This window comes from Carcharhinus amblyrhynchos, chromosome 2, assembly GCF_965287045.1.
Source record: "Carcharhinus amblyrhynchos chromosome 2, sCarAmb.v2.hapA, whole genome shotgun sequence".
Taxonomy (NCBI): domain Eukaryota; kingdom Metazoa; phylum Chordata; class Chondrichthyes; order Carcharhiniformes; family Carcharhinidae; genus Carcharhinus; species Carcharhinus amblyrhynchos.
Genome location: NC_137325.1, coordinates 87643106 through 87668694, shown reverse-complemented (window position 1 = coordinate 87668694; position 25589 = coordinate 87643106). Strand labels below are relative to the sequence as shown.

The 25589-nt window shown below is 40.8% G+C and overlaps 1 protein-coding gene across 1 annotated transcript in view; it reads right to left on the bottom strand.

The window, feature by feature from the left end:
- The window catches only part of LOC145356289 (ATP-binding cassette sub-family A member 13-like), a 274002-nt gene that overhangs the window by 13597 nt on the left and 234816 nt on the right, over positions 1-25589 (bottom strand). The window contains exons 47-57 of the mRNA XM_080208858.1: positions 24785-24893; positions 22704-22758; positions 20098-20275; positions 18351-18466; positions 15863-16019; positions 14350-14603; positions 10617-10809; positions 9239-9348; positions 6481-6631; positions 3603-3737; positions 292-395 (exon numbers count right to left, since the gene is read on the bottom strand). Coding sequence (XP_080064984.1) covers positions 292-395; positions 3603-3737; positions 6481-6631; positions 9239-9348; positions 10617-10809; positions 14350-14603; positions 15863-16019; positions 18351-18466; positions 20098-20275; positions 22704-22758; positions 24785-24893 — 1562 coding nt within the window. The remainder of the gene's footprint in view (positions 1-291; positions 396-3602; positions 3738-6480; positions 6632-9238; positions 9349-10616; positions 10810-14349; positions 14604-15862; positions 16020-18350; positions 18467-20097; positions 20276-22703; positions 22759-24784; positions 24894-25589) is intronic.

Below are 25589 nucleotides of genomic sequence, written 5' to 3'. Positions count from 1 at the left end.
AAGAGATTTAAAGCAATTATTCTCATGGATATAGGAACTACTTCTCAGAAAACTGAAAAAGATGAGGGAAGAAACCTGTGAAGCAGTGAAGGTTGGTTTGAAGATGTTCACACAGACAGCTTTCATGTTCAGTCACCTAACCCAGAAGTAAAAAGCACTTTATTTTAATAATACTGCGAACAGCCCGACATTGCCACTCTGAAAAACCCACCTACACAAACAAATACAATCTTGCTGCCGTGCTCACAGTAGTGGTAATTGTCACATATGCCAAAAGTTTTGTTGATGTACCTGTGTGATGTCAGGACTGCAGCACACCCAGCCTCCACTTCATTCATGATTGCCTTCCAGAGATAGCGTTTGGATTCAGGATCCATTCCTGAACTTGGCTCATCCTAAATATCAAAAGCCAACATAACATCAAGAATCATCAGAACATAGCCCTCAAAATATTTTGTTTGCACTGACCATACTGTAATAGTTAATACATTTATGATCCAATTACTCAATTATATATTAATTTCAAGAATACTTTTACCAATTTTACATAGGGACTTAAAACCGATCTATGCTTTTTTACTGATTCTCCCAAACAAATTCTAAGTATCGCATAAAAACTGACGTAAATCATGTTGATTTTTTCAGTGGGAGTTTTAAAAAGAATCTCCCTTTGCACTGTACACTGTAGAGTGCACTAGTGTGAGTCACATTAAAATGCTGTGGGCAGGTCCTATTCCCACTGGAGAGGCCGGCAGCATATCGCCGAGTGGGCCAGTGTGCATGCGCCAGTCTGACAGTGCCGAGATCGGGTCATGCGCAGTGGCCCTGCACTGCCGACCTCCCGATTGCTGGCCAACCTCAGGACCCCCTTTTGCTGCCCTTCCATGGCCCAATCACTGCCCCCCCCCAAATGTGCCATCCTGCCCCCGATCTCCCGATCCCCCATCCTGCCTCCCTGCAGACCCTATCCCACCAGCAAGCTGACCCTAGCCCCATCCCCACCAATTGCCCCCAAAGGCCCCACCCTATCAGGCCCTGTCCCCACCAGGCCTCATTCCTTGTAACTGCCCGAAGCCTGGTGGGCAGTGTCAGGGGACCAGGCTGGCACTACCAAAGTGGTAATGCCCAGCAGGCACCCAAACCTCCAAAGGATCTGACTTTCTGGGAGGCCTTGGTTGCTCCCCTTCACTCTAGCTTGGATGAGCTGCCAGCTCCCCACAAGCGGGGAGGTATAATAAACCCCGCTAGAGTGAAACATTCCTGGCTGGGGGGAAGTGGGGCGGGGGTGGGGAGGCAAAGATTTCAGTCCTGGGCCCGCTAATGCTATTTAAAATATATTTAAATTACCTTATGCAAACAATATGCAGCTCCGTGCCGATTTCCAGCATGGAGCTGATTGTGCCGGATATCTAGCGCTGGGAGACGTGCGGAAGCCCAGATGCCCAGCGCAAATTAAGCAAATCGACCACTGTTAGATTCTCCTAACTCACCACGTTAAAAAAGCACAGCAGCAGGATGGGAGAATCATGACTCCTTCACTGTGAAAGTTGTATTATAATCAGATCCATACTGCAACCTCTAAGAAATAGATTTCTTGGTAACATACTGGGCCAGATCTTTCAGTATCAGGAGTGACGATGCACTGAATGTACGCTGCTGGTATGCCTCATGACCCTGAGGAGGTCTGATGAACGATGGCCTTCTGCCAATGTTTTTTATACTAATTTCAATGTCAGAGACTTGGGCTAGATGCGTGCTTCTTCCCCATTATGATCACAGTAAAGACCAGAAACTTTTTAAAAAACAAATTCAAACACTCAGATATATACTAACTGAATAAAACCACAAGATTGTTTTACTATTTAAGAGTCAAACAAAGCAAATACTCATTACTCAATACTGTACTCTCAAACCAAAATCAATGTTAAGTTGAACATAAATGAACATGCAAATTGCCATTGATTATGAATTACATATTAGAGATCAGATAAAACTAAGACCTACCTTACAAAGTCCACAGCATATGCATCATTAATGCATTCACAAAAGATTTCAAAATTTTGGGCCCCTCTCTTCGGCAGCACCTTCTGGTCCCACTAAAGTCAGTGGAGATTTGGTTGGTGCACCATACCCACTATGGGGAACCCACCATGGCAGGGCCAGAAAATTTTAGTTTCCTTATAAACTGGGAGTGTCAGTTTATTTTCTCAGTTTCCCTTTGCAGTGAGGGTATGTCTAAAAAATATAGGTTGTAAAACCAGAATTTAATCACAATCCAGACACTCACTCTAGAATTACTGAAATGATTAATCTCTGGTGAAACTCAGGTGATTAACATCATGACTCAACCCATCACCTCCTTCAAATAATCTCCATCAACCCCTATGGTCCATCTACACAACTTTCCACCCAATCCAAACACCCACTTCCTGGCTACCTGTGCTACTCAGTCCACTCACTCAGTCACTCTAATTCCAAGCTGTAGAACTTCAGTCTCACTTTGGGCTCCATGTTCAGGTAGTTTATTCTTTATTTTCAGCCTCACAGTTTTGAAATCTGATCCCACAGTTTATGTTATAATAGGAACATAAATCTTGCTTACAAAACTACCTATTGTTGCTGGTACTTTTGATAACTCAAGTCACACATGAGAGAGCTTGTACAGTTGTTTCATACCATACAAGTAGGGATCAGGATCCTGGATTATTCTCTCATATTGCAGCAGCTCTGGTGTTACACATTTTGGATTAGTCTATATGGATCATCCTAGATCACACTTCGAGAAGCAAAGCCCTAACTGCTTCTCACCAACTTTTACAGATGCACCATAGAAAGGATTCTTTGGGATGTATCACAGTTTGGTATGGCTCCTGCTCTGCCCAAGATCGCAAGAAACTACAAAAGGTCATGAATGTAGCCAATCCATCACACAAACCAGCTTCCCATCCGTTGACTCTGTCTACACTTCCCGCTGCCTCGGCAAAGCTACCAGCATAATTAAGGACCCCACACATCTCAGACATTCTCTCTTCCACCTACTTCCTTCGGGAAAGAGATACAAAATTCTGAGGTCACATACCAACCGACTCAAGAACAGCTTCTTCACTGCTGCTGTCAGACTTTTGAATGAACTTACCTTGCATTAAGTTGATCTTTCTCTACGTGCTACCTGTGACTGTAATAGTACATTCTGCACTGTCTGGTTTCCTTCTTTATGAACGGTATTTTTTGTATAACGCACAAGAAACAATACTTTTCACTATATGTTAATACATGTGATAATAATAAATCAAATCAAATTCACATTGTTCAGTGCATCAAATGTCTGTGTTTCATAATGTGTTTCCTTGGCTACTGAAACACCAGATTATTCACCCATAATTTCGTATGGCCCTCAAATCTCCTCAAGGGTATCATCATATATATGAAGACAAGCTGCTGAAGAACATAATACGTACTGAAACAATTATAGGTTTGAATAATTAATATAGACTAATACGTTTTGCATTACATGTATCTAAGATAAAACATAAGAAAATATTTGAAAAATGATCAATTGATCACTTGTCCGGTGATAAGCAATTCAAAGTCATGTATCTCACCAGTAAAAGTACTTGAGGTCTGCCAATCAATGCCAGAATTGTAGAGAGCTTTCTCTTTGTGCCACCACTGTATGTTTTCACTAATTTATCGACATGAGAGGTAAGGAACAGGCGATGGGCAAGGCCATGAATATGCTGCAATAACAATAAAGAACAAAACATTGTTAGTGAAACATTTATGATTGTCATAGTTTGGATAAGTATTATTGAGACTAATTTGCCAAACATCAGATGTGTTAAGGGATTAAAAGACATGTCCCATGCAAACTCAAAAATTGTTCAATCAGGTTGCATTTTCTTGTATCAGTAATCCATGCCGGAGTCAAAACAGGGAAGGGCCTGCTTTTGTTGCCAATATTAGTTTTGATAATGGGTCAAATAAATGGATTGGGATCAGCTCAAGCTTCTGCCAATTTTGAATCATAGAATCCCCACAGTGCAGAAGGAGGCCAATCGGCCCATTGAGTCCGCACTGAACAATCCCACTCAGGCCCTATTCCCGTAACCCCACATATTCACCCCACTAATCCCTCTAACATATGCGTCCCAGTACTCTAAGGGGCAATTTAACTTGGCCAATCCACCTAACCCACACATCTTTGGCGTGTGGCAAGAAACCGGAGCACCTGGAAGAAATCCATGCAGGCACGGGGAGAACGTGCGTAGAGTCACCTATTCCTACCCATACCACATCAAAATATAATTGCCCTTTTAATGCCTAAATATACTAAGATTTAGAGTAGTTCAATATTATTCACCATGCACATTGAAGGTTGAATAAATTACAAGAAGAACCTGAATGCTTTGCAGGAAGAAGACAATCGTTAAAAACATTGAGTGGGATTTTCTGACTCCACATGGCATGTTTTCCGGAGGCTTGCCACTGGTCCCGCCAATGTCTACGCCAGTCCCTCTGGGGATGTCAGCTTTGACAAGAGCAGAAGGTCCTGCCAGTGGGAAGCACTGGAAAATCCCACCCTTTAGCTTCTATTAAAAATGTATGTTAGTTTGGCTGGGCTGGAGTAAGAAACCTTTCCTGTTACAGATTTGGGCCATAATTTAATTCACACCATGATAACGTGGATGCAATTTTACGACACAACTAACAAATTAAATCAAGTGGATAGGTGGGAATGACATCTTTACATTTTATGGTCATGCAATTTATCCAAATGCTTATGGGGATTCGTACAAATATTTGATAAAGACAGAAAAGCACTAAATCATGTGGAAGAAGAGATAACAGCCACCTGTGCAATAACGCAATGACCTTGAAGTAATGGATATGACCAGATCTTATTAGACCTGGTCAGCAATTGAGTAACCGCAATATAATTCCAAAAGAAACCACCATTATATAAAAGGCACTGCAAACTTCTCTATGCGTCCATTCAGCATACATGTGGATCATGCGAAGTAAATTGCTTTTGGCCAGGCCTCTTTCAATGACTTCCCCTAGCCTTTGAGAAATCAGGCAGGGGACAGTTAAAGTAGAATGGGACACATACCCACTCCTTCCCACACAGATCAGACCACCTGTAATGTTAAATTGCAGGCACCAGGAGCACCCGCTCTAGTAATGCCTAACCACTAGGTAAAACCTGTTGGGAACAGCAATCAGAGTCAGAAAAGGTCCAACAATAAAGTTTTTTTCCCCATTTTATAACGTCTCCTAATAGACCAAGTGGAACTGGGTTTCTCCATCTTAGGATTACTTAATCCTACATCCCCTAACAAAGCTGCTCCTCCTTGAGCAGTTACCTTGTATTAGGGCCTCTGATGGTAGTCTCTCTCTCTCTATAATTTTAATGCCTGGGCAACTACTTTGTGCTGATTTCCAGGTTCTTTTGGTGGACAAGCAGCATGCTAATGGGGTCCCTCATAGCTGGGAGGTAAAACCGAGTCCTGTATGCCTAACCAATCAACCTGGAACATTTCTGATTTCTTTACAGTTAAATTAACTTGCATCACTTTGGCATATAATTCTGCCTCCACAGTAAAATACAGGTTAAATTTCATACTGCTGCATAAAACCCACACACTTAAATTGTCCATGCATGTCAGGACCATGAAATAGAGACACTTAAACAGTTTGATCCCCACATCTTACAGCTGCCTATTTAACAGTAATCCTCTCATATTTCTTCACACAAAGAATAAATAGCAATTAAAGCAATAGGTTTCCACATTTCCACTATCATTGTGCAAATCAACTTCACTGCTTTAATTTCATAATGTAGTTCATGTAGACATAAGCAAAAATGCCAATGGACGAGCAGCTAAGTGGCACTGAAAACAACATCAATATAGATTGTAGTATTCTTGAATTTAACAAAATGGATGCAGGAAATGCATTGACAAGACTGACCAGGAGATCCACTGACAGAAGGACTGGCCAGGAAAGAGCATGATCCAAGGCTGGTGTCACAAAATAAATGTTTCACTATGCTCCCCTCTCCCCAGAAGCCGTCTCATCAGCCCTTCAACAAATCTGCACTATTTGCTTCTCTATCTGGATATGTTTTGCAGTTTGATCACTGCATCTTGCATGAATATATGTAAATGCCGTCAGTGAATATGGACATAATTGTAACAAGTTCAATGCTACTTCAGTCAATACTGCAGCAATTCATGACAGCAAGCACAGTTCTGCAAACTCATTGCAGTTGGTATAATTTGGATACAAAAGTGGGATGGAGGATATTGATGTTCATTTCCAGTACCCTCATGGTTTCATTATGAAGTGCATGAGCATACTTAAGAGCAGGGAAGAGCTGTGAAATTTTATTTGAGTGGATAGCCCTGCTGAATACACAGCATATAAACAGGCTATGTGGCCATGAATTCTACAAATATAGAATAATTTACTGTTACTCACTTTCTTGATCATATCCTCGGGTACTCCACGGATTCTCGAATAGTAGTACATGTGCTCCCAGCCAGTCAAGAGATCATCTAAGGCATCATACTGGGGACAGTATCCAATTAGATTTCCATCAATATCTGTATTTATGATGTCTCGATCAGACCTGGTTATAAAACAGTGAACATACCCACACTGAATACATTGCACACGGTAAAATGCATCGTACGCTCAGAATTGATTAATAGGATGAGTGCCCAAAACCCAAGCATGTTTTATAAACAACACACACATACACCATTGCCAAAGTAAAAGTCAGTAAGTCTATTTGCATTTTGCAATGAAAAGAGGAAAAAACTAATCTTGTAGTGACAATGGTAACAGTCATAAGTTGCACGTTAAATTGCATATGCACTTTCCCAAATAGATACGCTGTCCTCGACCCTAATCAAGAAACAAAGTAAATCTTAGCGAAAGGAAGAAAAAAGCCACAGCTATCCTGTCATACAGCTTCCTATCTTATTTGGATTTGGAGAAAGATTGACAGCTGAATTAGAACAGCCTCAGGCATTATACGTTGTTTTGGGAAGTAAATGCACATCTTTGTAGGTGTCAGTGCTATGAAAAGGAATAGATCACTAAACCATGAAGCTGTACCAGATCAGACGTGTCAGCTAGCCAGGTGCAAAATAAAGCTGTATGTATTCTGTGCCAGAAATATAGCTTAATCCCAAACTCAGAACACTTCTGACTATCATTAGAATTTCCAAGTGAGAGGAGGCTGTAGCGTAATGCCAATGTCGCTGATTGGTAATGGCTTAGTTCAATGGCCTACGGTCACAGGCTCAAATCTGCCGCAGCAGCTGGTGGCATTCATTTAATAAATCTGGAATTAAAAAGCTCATCTCAGTAATGATGACCATGGAACCATCATTAATTGTAATAAAGACCCATCTTCCCACAAGGGGAGGAAATCTGCCATCCTTACTTGTTCTGACCTACGTGTGACTCCAAACCACAGCCATGAGGGTAATTTTAAATGCCCTCTGAAACAGTCTAGCAAGTCACTCAGCTGTAAAAAAAACCACTACAAAGTCGGAAAGGAATGAAGTTAGATGGACCACCCAACATTGACCAAGGCAATAAAACAAGGACCCAGCGCTACCAACATGTCGATTCTGCAATGTCATCCTTTCTAATGTCTGGGGGCTTGTATCAAAATTGGGAGAGCTGTCCAATAGACTCATCACAAAAAAAGCCTGACATAGTCATACTCATCAAATCATACTTTACATACTTTCCAAAACACCTTGTCTGGGTATATCCTGTCCCATCAGCTGGACATACCTACCAGAGGTGGGGGTGGGGGGGTGGAGTGGGAAACAGTGATATATAGTCAGGAGGAAGTTGCTCTGCAAGTTCTCAATATTGATCCGGAAGTCTCATGGTATTAGGTTCAGCACTCCCCTACCGGGCTGATGAATCTGAGTCACTATATGTTGAACACCAACTGGAAGAAACTCTGAGGGTAGCAAAGGCATAGACTATATTCTAGGTGTGAGACTTCAATATTCATCACCAAGAATGGCTTGGTATCACCACCAGTCATGGAGTTGGCCAAGTCTTGAAGAACATAGCTGCCAGGCTGAGTGTGCAGCAGATGCCGAGGGAACTAACAAGAAGGAAAAACCTACCTGACCTCATCCTCAGCAATCTACTTGCTGTAGATGCATTGGCAAGAGTAATCATTGCACAGTCCTTATGGAGACAAAGCCCTTTCTCCACTCTCATTTTATTGTGTGGCACTGCCACCGTATTCAATGGGATAGGCTTTGAAGAGGTCAAAACGGGGTATGACCATCACTAACAGCAGAATTGTACACAACAACAATCTGTAACATCATGACCTGACATATGCCCCACTTATCATTATTTTCAATCCACGGGTTCATCCTAGGTTGAATGAAGAATGCAATAGGGCATGTCAGTTTTTCACCATGGAGTCAAGGGAGCAGAAATGAGGGTTGTACTGGGGAAATAGCCAGGGGGAGAGAATAATGCTTTTGCTGGGGCCAAGATGAAGGTGCAGCAGGATTTGGACATGGAAGTAGTTGTAGCTATAGAATGATGGAAGGAAGTGATTAGAAATGACCGTATCTGTAATTAATAGGCCTGTGTTGCAAGGACATGGTAAATGACAAGGCCAAGGGGTGGCTATAAATACAAGTTTGTAGTTTTCATTGTGGGGAGGCAGGGATGGTGGGGTGGCAGTGGGGGGGCAGGGGGGTGGGGGGGGGATGGTGGGATTGGTGGTGGAGAAGAGAAAAGGAGGCCAGTGAACTCAGCAAAAATGGGTTAAGATAGAGGTTGAAATCATGGAATAGTAAAACAAACAGTCAGTGCAGAGGCTGAAGGAGGAAAGGAGTTCAAGAATCTTGGTGAGAGCATTTTTTGACACAGTAGTTGGGTGAACAATAGAGATTGAGGATGACAATGTGCTAATACACTGTATTCTGAGTAAGGAAGGTAAATGGATCAACAATGGAAAGCTTCAGAAATAGTAACAGGAAACTAATTATAAAGGAATAAAATGGATAAAGTATTTTTTTTTAAACAAAAATGTAGTTGTTGGTTACAATTTTACACTGACAAAATTAATCATTAGTGAAAGCTTTAGTTACACAAATCATATGGAACATAAAAGATTTAGTGAACAATCTAATTGTAAAGTTTGAAGATGCCAGACCCAGAGAATGATAGGCTATTTAATTACCCTGCAGCGGTCTTGATAATTGCACAACCTGAAGATGGTCCTATGTCTCCTGTCAGCATCTTGAATGTCGTAGTTTTTCCAGCCCCGTTCACACCGAGAAGTCCAAAACACTTTGGAAAAAAAAGAATTGCTAGAATTTAAAATGGAGAAGTATTGTTACATTGAGTTCAGGAGCAAATAATGATGGTGCGTGTGCATAATTCTACTGAACTTTGTATGTTCATCCTTAATGGAACTATATTCAGGTTGCAACTTATAGCAATGTCTCCTCCAGGGTCAAGACTCCATGGGTTCCTGGTTGCCAGCTCAAATGTTTTCATCTTTACACAACTTGAAATGTTTAGATCACATTTATCAGTGGAAGATTTCAGGAAACAATTCTTGTTACATTCTTGAAATTTTGGGACATACAAAAGGACATCCAGCAGAGAAATAGCGTGTATGATATGAAAGTCCCCAGCACCATTTTCCACTATACATTAGAAAATCTTCTCTACATGTATGGACTGCTAATAGATCAATTTCTCCAAATGTGATTAAAGATCAAACAAGGAGCCAGGGGGCTAGGTGAAAAGACAATTTGAAAATAGCAAATTTGGGAGAAAGGGGGAACCTTGCTGGGGTGGCTCTCCCACTCTCAGGAAGGTTCCTAGGGGGCAGTTTGAGAGGTGGATTGGTGACCAGGAAGCCAGTTTTAATAATTCAGACCCCAATTAGCATTGATGTTTTGGACTCACTGGCATTGTGTCAATAGCAGAGTATTCTCTCCTGACCCATGAGATGACCGACAGCCTAATGGAAGGGGCTGTCGATAGCTGGGAGAGGTTATCAGAACCAAAGGCTGCAGGGGGAAACGTTGCCACATGATTGCAACAATCCTCCTGGTGGGTTTTTGCTTCTGTTCTGTTAGTCTTGATAGCATCCCTCTTCCAGAATCTTTCACTAGTCTTATCCCTCCAAATGGGCCTCCATATTGAGATGCCCTCACATATTCAGACCTGCCTCAGTAATGTCCACCTCTCCTAGTGGGACTACCAAGGCTCCAGAGCAGCTTTGGCTCTTCTAGTATCATTCGGAGTCATCCACTATCCCTAACAGGATAGTAAGGACAGAAACAGCCATACAGGAGGCTGCCTTGGGTGAATAGAGCAACTAGTCTGATTCCTGGCAAGTGCAGGCTCAGAACTCCCATTTGACCTGATGCGAGTCCCGAATACAACAATAAATATCTGCCCATTGCCTCTGCTTCTCTTCCATAGGTACACCTGCTGAGTATTTCCAACATTTTTTGTTTTTTTTAAAACTGAATTATATTGTAGCTTCTCAACAATGTTCCTGGAACAAAACAATTCCAATAAAAAGTAATATTTATTGGTACCTCTCCTGTAGGTACCCCTACAGTGACTCCTTTTACAGCATTAACTTTCTTGTTTAGCATCTGGTAGCATTTCTTTAGGTTTTGAATCTGTAAAATGTCATTATGTGCTCCTCCATTCAAAACCCGGTCACGTTCCACTCTCACATCTTCATCCTCATCATTGCTGGCTATATCAGGCAGCGAATCCTTGTAGCTGCAAAATTAAAGAACGTCCTTCATATTTTACACGTTATATTTTAAACCAATCTACATGTACTCAAACTTTCTTTACTTAAAACAACATTAATTGTTCAAAAAGGGGTTTGATGACAAGTCCCAGCAACTACAGGCCAGTCAGTTTATTCTTGGTGGTTGGAAAACTTTCAGAAAAGATATTTGAGGCAAAAATAACAGTCCTTTAGGAAAGTGCATGTTAATTAAGCATGAATGCGTTAAAAGCAAATCATGGTTAATTAACTTGCTTGAGTTTTGCGGTGAGGTAACAGACAGCGAGAGTTGATATGATATGCATTTGATAATGTGCCACAAAACAGACTTATGAGCAAAAGTAGGATTAATGGGATAGAAGAAACAGAAGCAGCATGGATGCAATTGGCTGAGTGACAGAAATCAAGAGTAGTGGTGAATGGCTAGTTTTCAGATTGGAGAAAGGTTTGTATTGGTTTCCCTAGGTGTTGCTGTCGATCCCTTGTCTTTCTTGATATATATTAAATGACTTAGACTTATGCCTATTGGCAAAAATTTGAGAAGGATTAAACTTGGAGATATTGTGAATTGTAAGAAGGAAAATGTTCAACTTCAAAAAGACGTGACAGGTTGGTGGAGGGGGCGGACAAGTGGCAAATGAAATTTATTGCAGAGAAGTATGAAATGATTTATTTTTCTAAGAGGAAAGGAGCGAGCTGATGTAAAACAAAAGGTACAATTCTGAAGGGGGCACAGGAATAGGGGACTAGCAGTATATTGCACAAATCATTGAAGATATGCACATACAATGAGCAAACTGTAGGCATCCTAAAGCAAAGATCCAAATGTTTTGCTCAATACAGCTCAGTTCTGCATCACCCTGAGTTGTCCCCAGATTTGTATGGATTTTTTGCATACTACACAATTATGCTACTTAGGAGGGTGAAATTGTTGTGAGAGGAAGCAGTGCAGAAGGGGAAAGCAAAGAGGAGAAAACAATGGATAAGTCCAAGCATAAGCAGTGCTGTCACCTACAAAAATGTAAGGAATTCTCCAAACCAAGTTATCAACCAGCACCACACTTTCAATCCCACCATTTTCACCTTCCTCTGAATGTCCTCTGACAATATTACCTCATGGATCTTCCTCCTACAATACTAAGGATATGAGGGTCAACATATCTACCAAACAAAGTCTCTCTACTTCACATCGTGATATGTGGATTCAACAACTAATTTTCCTTCTCTTGACGGTTATTAGAAATTATCTGAGTCTCCTTGTTACTGCTGTCTGTGCTCTCTTTCCTATTCTATAGCTCCGACAAGATGATTCCCTAATCGTAGCAGCCTGGGAAATGGAAGGATGCACATCATTCACTAAGAATATTTGAGATTGCTTTTGTTGGTGATATTGAATAACTCTGGCTCTGAGCAGATTGCTGAGTCTCAGCCTTGGCCAAAGCAATCTGAGCCAGCTGACTGTTTGAAACTATCAAAGACATTGGGTCAGAGGTTGACAGAGTGCAAGTGTGCTCAAAGAAGACAGCATTAACTACTCATAAGGAGCCAATGTGACCATCATGGAGCTGTGTCTCAACACTCACATTGCCACGTGTGAGAATAAAGGAATGTAGTCATGTTCTGGAAATCCACATCAATCATCCAGTGTGTGTTTTCCTTCATGGATAGAAAGACTGAAGGAACACAAGAGATGATGGCAACAGTCTGAGATGCCAGCAAAGCTGTTGGTACTGTCATCTGAAGTACCTTTATTGTGGGTCACATGCAATATTCATAGAAATGACCACTTCATTCATTTTTCATTAACATTGACTCCCTTTAAGAGCCATAGGCTGTCTTTCGATCCACATATACAAAAGTACAGACGAACATATGAATTAGGTGCAGGGATAAGCCTTCTGCCTCTTCTGCCATTCAATAAGATCATGGCTAATTTAATTGGGGCCTCAACTCCACATTCTACTTAACCCTTGATAACTTTTGACTAGCTTATTACTTAAGAATCTATCTACCTCTTGTCTTAAATATAATGACACTGCCTCCATTGCTGTCTGGAAAGTAGAGTTGCAAAGATTCATGACGCACGCAGGAAAAAAACTTCCTCTCATCTCTGTCTTAAATGGGAGACCACTGATTTATAAACTTGCTGTAGTCTCTCCCACAAGGGGAAACATCTTTTCAGCATCCACCCTGTCAGGTCCCCTCAGGATCTTCAATAACTCAATCACATCACCTCCCAATCGTAACCTGACATTCAAGTCCCTGGAGAGGCAAGACGCTAATTAGCATACTAGCACCAATTGGTTGCCCTTACCTAGTTTTGTTAGCTACATGATCAGACAGAGTGGAGGCGACCTTCAGCCTGCATTCACTGTCAGAGAGAGAATGGCCATGGGGACAGAAAATACAATGAAAATCAGGAAACACTATTCTCACAGGCAAGATCATGTTTCCCAATTGTCCACACCCCTCACGGCAACATAAGGAGGTTCACGAGAGCCTTGTTTTACTGTTTTTTTTAATTTAATAAATTTCAATGTAATTACCCAGCCAACCTGCCACACAATTTCCCTTCACTGAATATCCAAACTTCCCCAATGTGAGTCATCCCATATCTGTGTGGTGGAGGATGGGGGGTTGAACTTCAGTGTCAATCGAAGTGCCCTTTAAAGATGGCACCCTGATTTCTATGGAGCCAGCCTTACCGGCTCTATCAGGCCCCACCCCATCAGACTGGCATAGACCCAGCCCACTCCTTTTTTTATATAAATAGGCTCAAGACCTGGACTAAAACCTTGGCAGCATAGCTGGAGAGCTACACGTCAGTTTTCAGTCAAAGCAAGACACTTTGAAAAAATATGGTCAGATTCCACCCAGTGTTGATTGCAAACCTGCAAGCAAGCCTATAAATATATATTTCTGTCTGTGTATTTCCTACATTGTTGCAGCTGGGAAAGGTTTATCTGCAATGACTGAATGTTAGCAGTGGAAATTTAAGCCTAAATTAAAAAGCTTGACTAGTTTTTTTTAGAGAATTTAGACATAATGGATGGGATTTTTCGGCCCCGCCTAGGCGAGACCAGAAATTCTGGCCCAAGGTCAATGGACATTTCTGTTGTCAGACCCGCGCCAATTTCAATTCCATGGCAGGTGAGGTGGTAGAGTTCCAGCCAATTTGTTATTCAAGCTGAAATAAACAGGATAAAAGCCTCAACAGAATAGGTTCAATAGATGGTTGAGTCGGATAATGGTAAAGGAATTAAGGGTTGTGGTAATTGGGCAGGTGAGTGGAATTGAGTCCGTGAAAAGATCAGCCATGATCTTATTGAATAGCAAAGCAGGCTCAAGGGGCCAAATAGGCCATTCCTGCTCCTAGTTCTTATGTTCTTATAAGAGAGCAAGCCTAATAAAACAAATGTCAAACTTAATTCTACAAATTCTTATCCCTTAGGTTTGCAACTTGCAGGTTTCTATTTTTTGTAAGCGTCTTGCTAAAAAATATGAAAGGACCAAAAGAACCATCTTACCCGAGATTGTGTAGCAACCTTCCTTGAAACACGAGACGGATAGCAATAAAGAGGCATCCTTCAAGGGTTATTGCCACAAAGACCCAGCCAAGGAATTCCATCTTGAATGGACTCACATAGGAGTCAACACCAAAACCCTGGGTGAGGTCAAATTTCAGCTGATTGTAGGACAGTTCTATTAACCCAAAGGACAGGCAGAACTGTGGGAAAATGATGAAGACCCAGCGAAGTGTACTGTAAATTTGCAATAAATGCTGAAGGAGAGGGAAAAGAAACGGATGTCAATTCTCAAATGAAAATGTTTGTTTTGACAACATATGCATTAGTTAGTCTATTCCCAAACTTACTTTAATTGTAGTCACCCTCTGATCAGCATCCATACCTCAATTATTTTTACATTGATTGCTGACTTTCATTAAATCTTTATGCCCTTGGAATTTAACACTCTGCTCTCTACGTTGAGCCGATTAAATAGTTGTAGGGAGACAATTCTCCCACACCACCAAGCTAGATTTCTAGCAGTGTGGTGGGAGAATCTCACATCGGGCATACGCAGAATTTGTGCACGTGTTCCTGCCGCATGTGCATCTCGCAACGCCGGATTTCTGGCGCTGTCAAATCCATGCTGGAAATCAGCGGAAACCCCAGGTAAGTTATTAGCATCTATTTTTAATGTCATTTTAATGTGATTAGCAGGCCCAGGACTGAATTCTCTTGAGTTTCACTCTCGTGGGGTTTACAGTAGATCCCCACTTTTGTGGACTATCGGGATGATCGCGCTGGAGTGAAGGGGAGATGCAATTGGGGCCCCCTAGAGAGTCGGGCAGTGGGGGGGTGATGTCCCCTGGGCATTGGCTTCCTGGCAGTGCCAGTCCTTGCCCCTAAAGTGCCCATGCCCAGGGGGAACCTTGGCACTGCCCAGACATAGGGCAGGGCATCGCCAAGGGTACGTGGCATACTTCCACTGAAAAAACCAGTGCGAGTACTCCAGTTTACCCATGAATTTGATACTTAGGATTTTTTGGGAGAATCGCCCCCAGAATCTCCAACAAGAAAATTAAGATTGATGTTCCAGAAGGGTGGAATCAGAAAAATATAAAAACATCTTAACCCATCTTGTATGTCATGTTCTTAGTGTCACATTTCCCTGTTATTGATGAGCTTAATGGAAGATATTTCATCAATTTATTAGGCTGATAATGTTTGCTTGTGTTCAGTTTTAGTTAGTGCTGCACTATTGCACCTTTCCAGGTTTGTCCCAGTCCAGGCTCAAGCCTGAACTTCTAAATATTCTATAGTTTTCTTTTTGTATTCTCCTTAAAAACAACTCTGATGCTTTTCCAGACAGATCCTCATAATCAAGAGCTAAATTCAAGGCTGGTATTGTTAGAGGTTAGGTTGAGATGTAAAGAATTCCTTACTTTGGTTCTTTAAAAAAATTGTCTGATTCAATTCAGTCTAACATAAGTTTACCAATATCGTAAAATTTCAGGATTATTTCAGGGTTGCCTACCTCTTGGTTGGATAATAGTGCCAGGAAACGAGGAAGATAGGCTGCGAGGATAGTGCAGAGACCCAGCACCAAGTTAATTGAGACATATGTGATAAAAGCTGCATCTGAACTAGAGAAGAACCTTGACAGAATATACATCCAGGGTATTGAGGCAAAACTGGAAGATAGAAAAACAAGACAGATGAGCAAGTAATATAAATCCAACTCTTTGTAATTGCATGCTAATGAAATTATTATTCACAGATCATTTATACTTTGACCCTCCTGAAATCCTTTTAATGTCTTGTTTCTTTCTGTCCAATGTACCTTTGAGGTTCAGAATACCAAAAATCACATGGGCTCTGAAAACCCACAGGGTAGCACATCCCGATACTTGTGCTGAAATATGCCAGCCATTCTTCCACTGTTGATCCCACTAAAGAGATTGGAAATTCTGGCTGGAAATGTTGGGGCTAGGATTGGATTGGGGTGTGGAGGCCATGAGGTATCCCCGCCAGAAGGAATTTACAAAGGAAGGCACATTAAAATATCAAATCAGGCAATTGACTGTCCAAATCATTGGCATTTAGGTGTGCTCCAATTCTGCCCGATTGACCAGTGAGCCATTCCTGATTTGTCGCCTCCCTCCTGTCAAAGTGGAAATGCAGAAGAATCACTGTGATTGGCTAATGTAATAATAGAGCGATTACCAGAAGAATAACTAGGCCAGATGCTACGAGGCTTTACTCCCGTTACAAAGTCTATCTACACGTGAGCCTGGCTTACAAAATAGGTCTGCATTCACTTCTATCAAGGCTCATTTCCTGAAGCAGAGTTTACAAAGTCTTTTTTTTCTTATCTTGACCAGAAGAATTTATTGTAAGAGTTACAGCTGAGACATGTACAAAGCATTGCAAAATAGCAATGAGGTACTGCCGGAATGCACAGATAAATGAGCAAATGTTATATTAAAGAATTCATTGGTCATATAAAAGTTTGCTTTTTATCACTAAAGCTATTGGCTATTAATTGATTACTTTCTTGGTGGTCATGATTTCTTTATTCATCTGACAAAAATGGGCAAACTTTTCTATTGGTTGTGAATAAAAACAATATTTTAAAACTATTCTACTTGAACGATAAAGTGTCTGAGAAAGCAGCTGACTTTGTGCAATCTCAGTTTAGAAAGAGAACAGGTTTGTATTATGGCTTCTATAACCATAGGACCATCAGATATGTTTTAAGTATAGGAACAGTGATAACACAGGGAAATGCAGTAGACAATTCGCTCACAATGAGATTCCACAAACAGCAATGAGCTACAGGAGTAGATAAACCATTCTAGTGATGTTGGTTGAGGGTTAAATACTTGGCAGGACACCGGGAGGACTCCTCTACTCTTCTTTGAGAAATGTTCTGGGAATTCTTCTCTTTCGATAAAACGTTTAGCACCTCATCCAAAAGACTTTGCTCATGCAGCATTCATTCGCTCAGTATTGCGCTGAAGGTCAGCCTAGATAATGTGCTCGAGTCCCCAGAATGAATCTTGAACCCGTTAACAGCTGTTTCAGAGGCAGCACAAATACCACTAAGTGAGGTTTGTTCATATTGAGGGGTGATTCAATGGAGTGCACAGGTTCATATGGGCACTTTTCACGGGTACCAATGACCTCTAAGTAATATTGTTACTTGTGCAGAAGATTAGGACACACAAGTGGGGCTAGAAATAGATATACATACATTTTTGGACACAGGGAGCATAACAGGGTGAGCAGCATGTACATCTGGTGCATTCACCTCATCCACTGAATGATTGTAGCTTGTAGCTGAGCAGGTCTCATGACGCTGGAATCTTCCTTATGCTACTGGTTACCTTTGTGTTCAGCGGAGAAGTCAAACACTGTTGCGTAGAAACCAGGGACAGAATTTTATGGACAGGTGCATATCCCAGCAATATTTTGGATGATGGGCTACACGAGAGTCAGGAGTGCACTTGGCAACAATCAGTTCGACCTATTAAGGAGATGATTGAATGCAATTTTATGTGGTCCATCTGCTTTTACAGTTGGCTGGTGGTCAATTGGTCAGGCAGACTTTACGATTTAGCGTTATCCTCGATCCAGGGCAGGATGAATGTAATGCATATCATATGCATTAGCTCCATATATTAGGATATCTGGACATCCAGCACCAGACATACTGCAGAAAACAATTTCTATGTTTTTCTCTTCTCTTCTTAAATTCAGGGCTTTGCATTTCCATTGAACCAAAGAACTTCTGCACTCCTGCCAGTTCTGGGTGGGCTGGGGAGAGACTAGGGGATCTCTTCCAGCCTTTAAACACTGAGGCCATCTGTAATGTGTTTACCACTTTCTCAGCTGAGATCAAATAACTCAGTGAAGATCAGGGAATAAATCTAGAATTTTGTTGGTGTACATGACTCAATGCCACATTATGAAGTCCTTTTTAATTTTCAGTTTGATGAGATACCACATTTCTCAGTTCTTACCCAAATAAGATCAGCAGCAGGGCTGTAGCTCCAAGGTTCTGATTATAAGTGAATGCTGAAAACTGGAAAGCAGCAAAGATACAGATGCACAAAACCACCGAGATCAGATAATGGACCTAGAAATAAAAACAAAGATTAATTGATGAGAAAGAAAAAACAATCCAGCATTTTCACAGGCCTGGGATATCGTTATTAGATGATTCTATTTATGACATCCCCTCTTTCAAGCTGAAATAAACCATTTAGAATCTTGTTATCCTGTCCAGTCATGAACTATGCTTTAACATATACATAATGAAGATCATCCATCTCTTTAACTCTCTGGCTCTGATGCACTCTAACAGGCATTGTTACCTCAAGATTTGACAATTGAAATGGTCCATGGTCGCTTCTTATTTTCAACCCTCAATAAACTTCAATTTGCTCCAAACTCTGCTGTAACAGTCAATACCAAACTTCATTCTCAAATTATCCACAATTCCTCTCCTCACCAACTTTCTCCCAATTTCCTAGCACCTACCTTCCTGATCCGCATTCTTCTCCCTGGGCCGCTTCCATTCTCTGGTGTAATATTACCCCCTGTTTCTCTGATTTAATTTTCTGGCATATATCCCCTTCCCCTACTCCACCACTGATAATGTTGCCTTCTACTAACCGAATCCTAACCCCTTCCAAAATCTCTCTAATTTAAACATCTCAAGATCCATTTTTTGACCAAGATTTCAACCAGCTCTCTTAATTACACCTCTCCTAGCTAGGTTATTTGTCAAGCCTCTTGGGCTGCCTCATGCATTACAGACACTATATAAATGCAAGCTGTTATTGTTTAAAAGAAATTAGCAAACATCACCCATTGTATCTTGCTTCTTGCCACCTTTTCCCTTCATACTGTGTCACCACCACCACCACCTCTACCTCTACTGCACTGCCTACCACTCCCACGTGGCACACAGCAGCTCTTCATTGGCTGCTCACACTTGACAATATTGACCTGCTTTTCCCAGCATCTGATGGCGAACTAGTGCCAGAGTAGTAAGCAAAATGGCTTTTAACCAGCCAGGTCATCCAACTGGACAGGTGTGTGCACTGCTCAGAGGCCAAGGCATATAGTTCGTCACCCTTGTCAGATTGTAGAAACGTGTTGAGAAATTTTCAACAGCTAAGTCATGGGCTTCAGACAACCATACTCATGGATTTTATTTGTGGCTCAGCATCCTGTATTTTAGACACTCATGCTTCAGAAATAAAGCATCTCAGATCAGAAAACTGCTTTTATCTCATCTTACAATGGGTGAATTTCTTGCTAAGTAAACACAAAACATTATTATTCTAAGTTGGGAGCATTTTGAAGGGAATTGTTACAAATTGCTGAATAAGTAAGAATATTTGAACATTCATAGTGTTTAATGTAGAGCAATCCACACAGCCCAGGATATATTCTCTTCCACTTTGGAAAAAGATACAAAACGGGTCTCAGGATCACATATCAACCAACACAAGAACAGTTTCTTCCCTGCAGCCATCAGACTTTTAAATGGATCTACCATATATTAAGCAGATTTTTCTCCACATCCTAGCTGTGACTGTAACATTATATTCTGAACTCGCTCCTTTCCTTCTCCCCTATGTACACCGTGAACAGTATTGTTTTGTCTGCATAGCATGCAAGAAACAATACTTTTCTCTGCGTCCCAATACATGTGATAATAATAAATCAAATCAAAAGAAAAGCTTCATATATCCCTACCATATCATAGAGGAAGTTTGTGATCCAGTATACTCTGCAGCCTAGACCAGAGATGTGCTGTAATCTTTTTTGCCCAGTAACTCTGTCTTGTACAACATATCCGCCAATACTTGCTGTTAGAACAGAGAATCCCAGAAGAATGCAGAATGCCACTCCACACTGGCGAAGATTCTCCATTCTCAAGAACAAAATACGATGAAAATTATTCATACTGTTACACACAATACTATTTAAACTAGTTTCATGTACGTCAATTTACTTCAAATTAATAAATTATCAACAAATAAAACAGCTGATTCTGAGACCCACTGGATTAATATAAAATATCAGGGCCAAAATAGTCAAGATTCAGCCTACATGTTCACCATGATGGAGAGCCACTCCATCATGGTGAAAATAGTGGAGGAAGTATGAATCCAGAAGTCCCTCCCTTGAAAAAGGCACCTCCCATTTTTGCAGGAGCTGGAACTTGCCTGGGTCAGGATTTGTGCACATGTGTTCCACAGAGGCAGCTACCCTCAGAGGTCAGCAGCTGGCTCCACCCATGTGATTTCAATGTGAGAGGAGCCTGAAACCCAACATGATTGAATTAGGCCTGGTGGAAGCAGATCTGAAATTTGAGGAGTTCTTTGATCAGGGTACCCTTTTAGAAATGATCTCAGGACAGCTCTGGGGGAGGTAAGCTGTCCCTTTGGAGAAAGAAAACGCACATTGAAATTTCTAAAAGTAAGTATAAAATGTATAAAAAGTATATAAACTCATTGGAACTGTGAAACTCATTGGAACAGTCAAAACAACTATCAAAAGTATCAAGATGAACTATCAAAGGAACCAGTCAAAGCATTTAAAACCACTGCCCATTGTCACTTTGAAATATTCCAGTTTCGTTTTCCACTCTGTTTGTTGACATAAGCCTTAAGTGCTACCATTAATGGATAAGTGCTTCATCGTTGATTTCATAACTGTCCAATATCACAGTAGGGTGCCTAACATTTCAAGTAGTTATGAACTCTTTGAAATGGTACTGCGCATGCCAATGGTTATTTTTGTAAGGGATTATGCAATTGAATGAAATGTACCTTATTATAATTGAAAATGTTGAAGGAATGCAAGTGCAGTAAATATTTTTAGGAAATGGGGTTTGCAGTAGAGACTTGGCACTTCCTTTTTTAAATCTAAGCATGGTTCCTGAAGTCTGCCATTTGTGGATGCCGTGCAAGTTGGCATGGTACTCATAATAGCAAAAGGGTGGAGGGCATGAGGTGATATTAAGCTGGGGTTATATATGAAGTATGGAGGGATAGGTAGGTGGGAAACGTGGAAGGGCAATGACCTTGGTTGGACTGTACTAGAGTACTGGTTACAGTTTTAGTCCTCTTATATTAGGAAGGATATTATTGCCAGAAAGAGACTGCAACGAATGTTCACCAGACTTGTTCCTGGGTTGACAGGACTGTATTATGAAGGGAGATTGGGAAACTGGTCCTGTATTTTGAGAGTTTCAAAGAATGAGGTGTGATCTCATTGAAACCTACAAAATACGTACAGGGATAGGCAGGGTAGATGCAAGTGAGATGTCTCTCCTGTTTGGGTTGTCTAGAACCAGAGGAGACAATTTCAAAATAAGGAGCAAACCATTTAGGGCTGACATTAGAAGGATATTTTACTCAGAGGGTTGTGAATCTTTGGAATTCTCTACCCCAGTGAGCTGAGGAAGATCAGTCATTCAGTATGTTTAAAGCAGAGATTGATATTTCTAAATACCAATGACATAAAGGAATTTGGGAATAGTGTGGGAAAAAGGCATGGAAGTGGATGATCAGCCAGGATTATGTTGCATGATGGAACAGGCTCAAAGGGCAGAATGGCTGCTCCTATGTTCCTATAATTTCACATTGAGGATATGAGGTTGTGGGGGTGAGCAGTGGGACATAGGTTGGCAGGGAGGTATGAGGAGCCATAAGGGATGTGCAAAAAGCCATGGAATTGGATAGGGGGCTCAGGTTGGCATGGGTGGAGAACAGGGCATGTGCAGGGTGGGTGAAGGAGTGTGAAAGACAATAAGTGCTGGAGGGCTGTTTAATGGATTTTTTAACTTCAATACAATGCTGGTGCCCAAAGACAAGCCTTCTGCCCAACCCACATGAACACTTGTTCGGGGTCACCTGGCCCAGTTCCTAATATAGCCCACCATCTGGATCAAAAATCTGACATTCAATCAGACATTTTTAGAAGTCGGGTTGCAGAGCTGGGAGTTCTCCTAACTCTGCAGACGCAAGGCATTAACAAAAACCAAAAGACAGGATTTTCTCCTTTCTCAGCAAAGGCAGGAAAAGCGGTGTTGAGGGCACCAATGGCAATGACAGCTTTTTCCATAGTAAGAAGCCTCACAACATCAGGTTAAAGTCCAATAGGTTTATTTGGTAGCACGAGCTTTTGGAGCACTGCTCCTTCATCAGGTGAGTGCCATTCAAAGTCAGCAGCTCACTTCAACACTTAAATATTAATTCTATATAGCTAATGCATAATAAGAATGCACTGAACACATTTTGTTTCATATATTGTTTATCTACAGATTACATTGTAGAATATTTAAAGCAACTTACATTTTCTCAGAATCTGGGAGAGCTCCTCGATAAGGATGGCTGTACAGTGTAATTCCTATTAAATAACATATGTACATAAAATTCACAGATGAATGAGATATACTTGAACAATTAAAACATTCTGATTGGAAGATGCATTGACAAACAACAGGGTCAAAACCAGTCAGTATGCAAGCAATGGGTTAAAGATTGAATCCTCAGCCAATCATTCCCATCAAAGGAGATATGCATTTGGCTGCTCAGAAACGTTCCTGAGAACGTTTCAAAGCAAGAATAGTGGAGAGGTGGAATCAGATCAATCTTTGCCTCTTGATCATAAAATACAGGGGAGACAATGACATACTGGCATTGTCACTGGACTAGTCTAATGTCCTGGAGATTCAGGTTCAAATCCTACCAGGGCAGATGGTGGAATTTGAATTTGGTAAAAATCTGGAATTAAAAAGTCAAATGTTGACTACAAAACTATTGTCAATTGTCATTAAAATCCATTTAGTTCACTCATGTCCTTTAGGGAAGGAAATCTGCCAAACTTACCTGGTGTGGCCTACATGTGACTCCAATGTGACTGGCCCTTAAATGCCCTCTGAAATGGCAGTTCAAGGACAATTAGGGATGGGCAATACCCACATCCCATGAAAGAATTTACTAAATGAAATGGGCAAAATTATCCTCAGTATCTTCCAAAGCAAAGGAGAATTATTTCTTCCTTGATTCTCTCCTCACCCTTCTCCTAAAGACTAAATTCCTTGCTAGTACGTCATTCCAGGATGAATGCCAATTTTCACTGTTGCACAATTAAATCAAGCCTGTTGCTATCATTACTTTCATTGACATATGCATAATTCTAGCAGGGATTGCAGTGATCAGGTATTGAAGCCTCGACATTTTTCCACATTCTAACAGAGATGCTGAGGCCATTCTGGGGTTTTATTGGCATTCTGATTGAGTCAGTAAGATATATAGTCGACTCCCGCACATATCTATGCTCTGCATTGTGAGCTTGTCACTTCAAGGCAAACAATTGTGTCTTGGAGTACAATATACTCCAGTGTACATTGTAAATGAAACAGATTGGCCACAAACTGCTTAGTAAAGGAAGATACTAGAAGTTCAGAATGACCAAATGGATGCAGGGTCCTGTATCAATTAATACAGATGGTGATGGACATTAGGATGTGAGCACATTATTAACCTCATCATTAATACAGTTTAAGTTTGTCAAAGAAATGCAAACATTTTTTGCGTACAACTACTTTTCAGTTGAGGTAAACATTTGGAGCAATGGAAAGGCCCAGCAAACCACACTTTTCCACCAGGCAGCTGGGTGGGCCCATGATGAATATTACAGATTAAGTTGATCTAAGGCTGAAGAAATAAATGTGCTATTTAAGTCTCCCCATCATATCTCCCTACACTACCTGGTCAAGATCACTTAACATTTTCAGGTTCATGAAAAAAATTCACCTCAAGACCTAGGCATTAAGAAAAATCTGAGTGGTTTATAAATGTTCATTTCTTGAGAAACATTCATCACAGACTAAATTCTTTAGATAACTTCCTTCCTGGACAACAATAATCAAGTGATAAAATACTTAGCAACAAACAAGATGTTACATCAGATATTGTTCTGTGATTTGGGGAGCTGACAGGAACATTGTTCTTGTGCATCCTCTCCTCCCTTTGACTCACCAATGGTGGCTGCACCTTCAGCTGCCTAGGTCCCATGCTATGGAATTCCTTTACTAAACATAATTCCCTTACTAAACCATTCCATCAGCTTTTCCTATCCTTTAAGGCCCTTCAGAAAATTCACCTCTTTGACCAAATTTTGAATCACCCATTCAAATATCTCCCTTAACTTGGCATTCAGTTTTATTTAACATGACTATGAAGTGCCTTAGCACATTACTTTTTATGATAAAGACACTATATAAATGCAGACTGTTGCAATAAATATAATGTACTGCAACAGGTAAGCTATTGTACTGTAGCAATAGTTCATAGATACAATTAGACACAATTGAGATGTACACATTTTACCAACATTATTCCTTCAGGCATGCTTTTATTAATCATACCGTATTGTGTCCAGTCAGTGCCTGGTGGTAGGTTGGCCCAGAGAATGAGGTTATTGAGCTGGTTCAGATTGGCTGGTTCTGAGTGATAGTGCATTTGATTGTACCACACCTATGAGCAGATAGGAGGTAAGTATTAAAATACAGTAGTACATTTCATAGATCTGATTCTATTATTTAAAATACAGAAACAAATGGTTAAAAATCATAAATAAAAATGGATTTCCAATCACCTGGCCATGCACTACAAAATGGTTCTTGTGGCCTTGGATATCCGTCACCTCACAGATGTTCTGTGCCTAATAAAGTGATCTGAAATTCTAAAGGTAGGTGCAATATGTGTTGTGAGATATCTCAACTTGCTGTCAATCATTGTCACAAGAAGCGACTTTTTAGTCCTATGTCTTGCACTCTGTCTATAAGCAGCAGGAATAGAGATCAGGTGTCTTAAGCTCCTAGTTTGATATAATCTATGATCTTAACTTAATGTTAAAAAAAGCCCACACTATTATTTTGCCAATTTTTGTTGTACGATTCTCCATAGGAATCCTACACACCAGACTTTCATTCTGAGGTTGTACCTGACTCCAGGCAGCATTATCTGGTCCTGGCAAGAGACTGTTTTGATTTGGGAGAGCTTAATCAGTTTAAGTCTATCTGCTGCAAAATATAAGCAGGAACAGAAATTACATAGCTGACTTTGGAAAGTTTAATATCTAGCATAATTCACAGACAGGACTGACTCCATTATCGCTGCTTACTATCCTTACAGGAGGTCAGGGGAAATTAAAACACCACAGACTCAGCT